Genomic DNA, 7,884 nt, shown 5'->3' on the forward strand with positions numbered 1-7,884 from the left:
CTATAACTCTTTCATCTTAGAAAACTGTACCTATTAAATACTAACTCCCCATGTTCTCAACACCCAGCCCCTAGCCACCACCACTCTACTCTCTGTCCGTATGTTTGGCTACTCTATGTACCTCATTTAAGTGGAATCACACAGTATTTGTCCTTTTGTGACTGGTTTATTTCACTTAGCATAATGTCCTCTATGTAGTAGCATCTGTCAGAATTTCCTTATTTTTAAGGCTGAACAATACTCCATTGTATGTATAGATCACATTTTGTTCACTCACTCATCCATTGATAGACAACCTGGATTGTTTCCACCTTTTGGCTATTGGGAATAGTGCTGCATAGGTGTACACATAGGCATAAATAACTTTTTGTTGTGGGATCAAAGGAGGGAATGAGCATGTGGGTGCATGAATGAATGAATGAATGAATGGTGCATACTCAGAGCACCCAGGCCTGGGATTTCTCCCACAGGACCTTATGGTGTGGCTTCTGCATCCTCCCTCCCTCCCCACGGCTTGCACTTGGGCCGCTACAAACAAACACACTGCCCCTTCTTTAAAAGTGCTCATACTAGTTTGTTTCACACAACTCCCAACGTCTTCTTGACAAACAGGAAGTGCAGGCCGGTGTCCAGAAGTTTCTGAGCGGCAGCAGTGGCATCACACACACAGAACATCAGGGCAGCACTGGTGTCCTCTGCCTTCTCTTCTCTCTTCTCAGTTCTCTGCTTCCTTCCTTTTCTCCCCTCCCCCTCCTCTTCACAAGCCAGGGTGCCTACTGCACAGTTGAAGTAAAGCCAGCAGCTGCTCAAAGGTGGGCATACAGCACAGAGGATCCAGCAGCTGTGAGCTGGGAAGCGTCCTCAGAAAGCACCCATGGTGCACAATTGGGAGTGTGGGGCTGTGCTTGCTGGCCTACTCCTTGGCAGTCACTGGTTGGGGGTTGCTCATCAGGGACATGGGAAGGAGTATTGCATTCTAGAGCCTTATGGCGGGGACAGAGGTAGGCAGGATGGGCAGGGTCTTTACCCTACAGGTGTGGGCTCTGGTGGCAGAAGCCCTCAGCCAATGGGAAGCCAGCGATTGCAGGTAGAAGTCAGATCTGGCTCATTACTCACTCATTCATTCATTCATTCATTCATTCATTGCAGGCCTGACGTTGTCTGCCCACAGCCTGGAGGGGATGTGCATGAGTGTCCAGGCACTGGGCAAGTTTGATGGATGTGGGAGCGTCCCAAGATGCCCAACCCAGACAGGATGAAGTCAGAAGAACCTCAGGAGACTCTGTGCCTGAAAAGTACCTGACATTGGCCAACCAAAGAAGAGCAAAAATGATGCCGCAGGCAGGGGAGTTTGGGATGGTGAGAGGGCCTGGTCATGGGGCAACCCACAGGGTGGGGCAGGATATGGCCAGGCAGAGAGTGGTGACAGGAGAGGGTGAATGGTGGGCTGGCCTGGCCAGGGGGATGGGAGCTGTTGAAGAATAAGTTAGAAATGACATAGCCCTGAGCCCCAAACCTCAACAAGTGGAGCCCATCCCAGGCCCACACTCAGGCTAACAAAGACCCACCCATCGCCCTGCCCCTGCCTCGTTTATCGCCACATGGCCCTAGGAGAAGGGGGAACTGCATTCTAGAGCCTCATGGAGGGAAGGCCAGGCTATTGTCATATTGTCACATCTTCAGCACAAAGGTGGGGGAGTGGCCCCAGACCTCCCTGCCTGTAATGGCTTTCACTCTTGAGGCCCACAGATGTTCCTGGTGCACTCACCATGTGTCCCAGGCACCGCCCCAGGAATGAGGGGCCAGGGGTGGGCAGGATAGGCAGGGTCTTTGCCCTCCCAGGGCCAGAAATCCATGAACTGGTGACCTCTCAAAAAATGGCTCATGATGGTAAATTACACTATCTCCAAACCCTTGTAGGAAATCCTCTGGCTAAATAGTCAGGCATCTCAAAGAGGATGGGAGAATTTTGTTATTGGCCCCTAATTTATTTATTTTTTAAAATATATTTTATTCTTTTTTTTTTTTTTACAGAGAGGAAGGGAGAGGGATAGAGCATTAGAAACATCAATGAGAGAGAAACATCGATCAACTGCTTCCTGCACACCCTCTACTGGGGATGTGCCCGCAACCAAGGTACATGCCCTTGACCGGAATCGAACCTGGGACCCCTCAGTCCGCAGGCCGACGCTCTATCCACTGAGACAAACCAGTTAGAGCTATTGGCCCCTAATTTAAAGAGAGGGAAACTGAGGCACAGAGATGGCAGGTAACCTGTCCTAGGTCATACAGCCAATGAGTGATGAAGTTAGGATTTGACCTCAGGCAGCCTGGCTTAGAACCCAGGTTCTTCACCACGGAGCCAAGCTACCCCTGCTATTTCCACCCCCTTTGTGGGGATCCCCTCAGGGTTGAGGATATAGAGATGGCACAGGAAGTAGCTCTGCCTGAATTTATACCTCAGCTCTGCCTGTGTGAACACGGGCCAGTCACCCATTGTCTGTGCTTGTTCCCTCATCTGAGAAATGGACATGGCAGCCAGCTGATGAGGGTTAACCAACATGGTCAGTGCCTGGTGCTCATGCTCCATAAATGGTGAAGCTGGTGTGGGCACACTTGCATGCTCAGGGAAGGCCCTGGGTTCCAGCTGGGCTCCATCCCCAGGAGCACCCTGGACGGTGCCTGGCTCCAGGACCAGTCCAAAGCTCTCCAGACCCCCTCTGTGCCCACATCCAGCCCCTGATAAGACAGGAAGGAAGAATCCTGTAGAGACCATGGAAGGGAAGGAGCCCGGCCAGGTACCTTCCCAGCTCTGGGAATTTTCTGAGCATCCATGATAGGCATTGGACCCAGCAAAAGCCAGGAAGGATTCTGCAAATGGGATGTTCCTTGTTGCGAAGGAGAATGCCAGCTGGAGAGGAGCTGCTGCTGTTGAACTCAAGCTGTACCAGGACCAAGACAGCCGCGCCTCAGAACAGCCTCCAGGTGAATACAGAGGCATCAGAGCAGAGATGAGTACCAGCCAGCAAGGCAAGGGCAGTCAGAGCAGGCAGCCCTGGGAATGATGGGTAGCCCAGGAAGGAGGAGGAGGGACGGGGCAGTAGGGGAGTGCAGGGAACACCACAGGCCTGGACACAGAATGCGCAAGGGTCTTGGGGGAAAAGGGAGCTTGGTGCTTGAGAGGCTGAAACACTGAGTGAGCCACGGCCTTGGTGAAGGCAACACTCACTCCTGGCCAGGGTCACATGGCCGTCTAGGAGAGAGTGCACCTCAGACACGACCCCATTCCTGTGATCACTTCCCTCCAGCCCTGCCTGTCTCCACCTTCCTCTCCTTCCAGCCCCTTTCTCTTTCTCTTCTGCATCTATTATCTCTCCTTCCTCTCCACTGTTTCTTTACCTTCACCCACCCCACCCACCATGCCTTTCTCTCTCCCCTCTCTCTCTCTCTCTCTCTCTCCCTCCCTCCCTTCCTTCCTCCCTCCCTCTCCTCTTTCTGCATCTCTGTCTCCCTCAACCTAGGAACAACCCCAGCCCCACTATCCCCAGGGTCTGTTCCACCTCCACCTGCCCCTTCCCTAGCAGGCACCACCTCCAGTGTCTTGGGCCTCGCTGCTAATGTGTTTCGCATGGCCCGTCAGTCAAATGCCCTTCTAATGTCCTTAAAGCACGCAGAAAATTGCATCCTTATGAAAAGGGGGAGGGGGAGGCAAATTGCCTGCTGGAGGCTGGAGGCGGAGCTGCCAGGGCTCTGGCTGTGTGCACACCAAGTTCAGAGGGGCTGGGCTGATGGAGGTGTCTGCCTGGGGCTAGACCCAGGAGGCAGCCGCCTCCCCACTGCCTTCTGGGCAGAGCCTAGGTCCCCTCCTCACCTCTTCACCCACTACCACCCGCTGTGTTTTCTACATGGCATGTGTCACTTCCTAAAATCTTCTTTTGAATTTAATTGTAGCTTCTTTGCCTTCTGTCCAAGCCTCCTCACCTCCAGTGTGAGGTCCTTAGGTCAGAAGCTGTATCTCCCATGCCTAGCACAGTGCCTGGCACACAGCAGGTGTTTAACAAATACTTGGTGAGCAAATGGATTCCAGGCAGGCAGAGGCCATTAGGGGCTCTAAGGCAGCTGGGACACCCCAAACTGAGCCTCAAGGCTGCTGGGTTAGAGACAGCGGAGACCAACAGCGCTGAAGTCTGACCCAAATCCTGCTGTTAATAGCTGTGTGTTCCTAGGCAAGTTGCCTAACATTTCTGAGTTTTCTTTTCACCTGGGAAGTGGAAGTAAGGCACCTACTTTACTATTACTGGATCAAGGAATCAGGGGAGAGGGACAGAGGGCCTGCGTTTCAGCACTGTGAACTCACACTCAGTACCTGTTTGTTAAATGAATGAATGGCCCCGGAAGTGTGAGATTGATATGAAAGTGTCTGTGATGTCACTGATGTCAGAGACCATTATTTCCTGAAGCACAAAGAAACATTTTTAAAATATTGCCAATGAAGCGCTAACCCATTGCTTATATATTGCCCAGAATATCCCATTTTGGCCTACAAAGACATAGATTTTTGCCTGGTTGTGTGGCTCAATTGGTTAAGTGTCCTCCCATGCACCAGGAGGTCACTGGTTCCGCTCCAGTCAGGGTACATGCCCAGGTTGTGGGCTCGATCCCCAGTAGGGGGCATGCAGGAGGCAGCTGGTAGATGTTTCTCTTTTCATCAATGTTTCTATCTCTCTCGCCCTCTCCTTTCCTCTCTTTGAAATCAATAAAAACGTATTTTTTGAAAAGACATAGATTTTTATCACAGATCACTGTTGAGTTTACATAAAGGGAGACAGACTATCAGAGAAATCAGTGGGTGAAGGTGTCCCTAAAACTTCTTTGAGGTCAGAGTCGCCTCTGAATGGATCCCCTTCGGCATCTAACAGTCCCACCCCCTTGGCCACAGCCTCACAGGTGGCATATGAACCCAGATTTGAGAAGTGGGAAAATGTTGCCTTAGAGCCGATGATATTCAGTAATATAGTGTGAGAACTAGGACAAAAGGAATTTCTGGTCACACAAGTGAGAAGCCTGTTGCAAAGTGAGAGAGGGGTCAGCAGGGAAGGTCCTGCCAGGTCAGGGGCCTCCACCAGGCCTTACTTCGAACAGAAAGTGGACCCGCCTTCACCTGCACTGAGTGTGGAGTGGCCCAGGGACAGGGCCATGGAGCGCTTGGTGGGAGCCCAGCTGACCCAGCCCTCACAGCCGGGAGGCTGCAGTCACCTTGCTGCCCGCCCACCATCTGGGAGTGAGGATCGGCAGCTCCCTATTTCCTTCAAGTGGGGCTGAGGGGATGGTGTGCGAAGTGTCCTTCAGCTCCTAGGGTCTGGGCCAGGCTGAGCTGGAGGGCCGGTGGGTGTCTGTGGTCCTCCATGGCCGAGTTTTGGCCCCTGGAAACCTGGGCCTGAAGAGGCCTTCAGGGAAGAGGCTCTGGGTATCAACAGGTCCCCTCTGGACAAGGGAACTCCGGGTGGAATCAGCGATGTCACTTTGGGTCAGGGGCTCCCCTGGAGTGAAGAACCAGAATCAGGCAGCAGGGCAGCTGAAAGTGGAAGGCGGGCCAGCTTTCCCTCGGAGCCAGGAGGCCCAGGAGGTGCGGTAACTAGCCTGGGCCACGCTTCTTTCCTTCCCCCTTATGGGCTCCCAGCAGTGATCCTCCAGGCGACTCCACCGCATCCACCGCAAGGGAGGAGTAAGCCAGAGAAACCTTTATTTTTTACAAAATAGGGCGGCTGGCTGCGGAGGATGGGAGCGCGCTCCGCTGTGCCTGTCACCACCTGGCGGTGCCTGCTCTGTGCAGACCCAGCTGCAAGTCAGAGACTTTGAAGTGGACTTGGGACCCCAACACACCCCCCCCCAGCCCTCCCCTCATGTCAGGCTCGCCTCTCCCCAAACCTTCCCCGAGCACGGGCTCGGCTCGAGCTGAAAGTGCTTGAGCTAGGATCCCACTCCCCTCGACTTGGTCAGGTTCCGAGGTATAGGCTGGGGATGAAATCCCCCTCCCAGACCCTTCAGTCAACCCTCTCCCAAAATTTGCCCTAAGGCTCACCCCCCCACACACACACACACTCCACCCCCAACCCCGCCAAGCACAGAAGTGTAAACTTCGAGTGAGTTTGGGGCACTGCCGTCAAGCTAATCCGGGTGCTCAGCCATCACGCAGCTGGGAAGTCCTGGCACCCTCCCCCCACCCCCCCCTACCCCCCCCCAGCCCCGCCAGTGCTCCCCCCACGATCCACCCCACCCACTCCAGGCCAAGGCTTACTCAAGACGCCCAAGCCAGCTTCCTCCCCACCCTCCAGCCCCCCTACGCCCTACCACCCTGGGCTGGGGAAACGAGGCGCAGCAGTGACCTCCTCGGTGATGGCCAGCTTGTGCCATCTCTGGGTTTCATTCCCGAGGACCCTGGGTAGAAGAGCTATGTGCTGTGGGTGGAGGGGAGAGGGCAGAGGACCTTCTCTCCCTGAAGTCCGGGCCTAGGTTGAGGGGCATGGTTGCTGGCCATCTGGGAGTAGGCTTCTGCCCTGGTGGCCCAGCTGGCCAGGGGCGAGTGGCACTCAGGGTGGGTGCAGTGTCCCCTGGTGGATGGGAGGCGGCCCTGTACCTGGAACTGGGGTTGTGCAGGCTGCGGCCCACAGCTACATCGCTGACCTCCAGGTCTTCACTCTCCAGGAGCAGGTCATCGGCCTCCTGGCGTCGCCAGCAAGGAAGCCCCAGCTGTCTGGACCAGCCGGTGCCTGGCTGGTCTTCTCGTCCTGGAGGGCTGGGTCTGCCAAGCTTGCCCTGTCCCCTGTGCCCAAGGAGTGCAGCGGTGTAGGCAGTGAGGGAGACCTCTCCCACCCAGTGGCACCGGAATCTAGACCTCCCCGCTTGGGGCCCGGCTCAGGCTTTCTATCTGGTGGGCTGTACTCCATGGACCATTGGGGCCCCTATGCTTTGGTGCAGGGTTCCCTGGACACATCCCCCCCCACACACACACACACACTCACACACTCTCAAATTCTGGTGCTTGGCGGCCCATTAGTCCACCCCAGTGAGGGGCTGCCTTGGGGAAACCCTAGAACCACAGGGTACTCTGCCTATGGGCACGCTGCTCAGATTCACTAAAACCCTCAGACCTGGAACAGACTGCAGACTGCGGAGAACCAGGTCAGAACCCCTCCTCTCTCCTCATTGACCCTCCTTCCTTCTACAACCCTGGTTGACAAAGGCTATAGCTGGAACCTGCCCCCCAGGCCCAGCCCCAGCCCCAGCCCAGGCAGAACTTCTAGGCCTTCACTTCCCTCTTCGCAGTGAGAGGAGTGAGTGCAGTGGCTGCCTCACTTGCTAGTCCGGGCCTGGAGCGGGAAGGGTCCCAGAGAACAGAGGGTCAGGCCACTGAGTGGACACGGGGTAGCAGGAAGCGCCTGGGTTTCCTCTCCCCCCAGTCTTAAACCTTGAGGTGCAAATGCAAGTAAGGAAGGGTAGGTCAAGCCACGATTTGGAAAGGATGCCCTGGCCACTAGGAGTGGGGGCCATCGCGGTGGTTCTCACGTTCTGAAACGTAAGCCTGCCTCTGAGCGTGGTGTCTGAGCATTCGCACCTGAGAGGACCTGGCTTCGAATCCTGCTCCTGCTTAGGGAGCTGCAGGGCCAGCGCGCTTCGGTCTCTCCCCCAATTTCAAGCAGCAAAGTGGCCACGTCCCAATCCCATACTGTGGCCGTAGCCCGGGGCGAAGAGCAAGAACCGGAACCCACACGCGATACCCCAGGCAGGCTGAGAACGGGAGAAGGCAACTGCAGCTTTCCCTGGAGGAGAGGGCGCCCGCGGGCACGCGCTGCCGAGCTGTGCCCCTGGCCAGGGCGCCCTGCC

At 55.4% G+C, this 7,884-nt stretch overlaps 1 protein-coding gene across 1 annotated transcript in view; it reads right to left on the bottom strand.

Annotated features, from left to right (window-relative positions):
* Positions 1-6,347: 6,347 nt before the first annotated feature.
* Positions 6,348-7,884, bottom strand: part of LOC102767537 (homeobox protein BarH-like 1) — a 9,219-nt gene continuing 7,682 nt past the window's right edge. Inside the window, exons 4-5 of the mRNA XM_006754441.1 lie at positions 6,638-6,723; positions 6,348-6,438 (exon numbers count right to left, since the gene is read on the bottom strand). Of these exons, the coding sequence (XP_006754504.1) occupies positions 6,348-6,438; positions 6,638-6,723 (177 nt within the window). The remainder of the gene's footprint in view (positions 6,439-6,637; positions 6,724-7,884) is intronic.

The sequence above is a fragment of the Myotis davidii genome, unplaced genomic scaffold (genome assembly GCF_000327345.1).
Source record: "Myotis davidii unplaced genomic scaffold, ASM32734v1 scaffold353, whole genome shotgun sequence".
Classification (NCBI taxonomy): Eukaryota; Metazoa; Chordata; class Mammalia; order Chiroptera; family Vespertilionidae; genus Myotis; species Myotis davidii.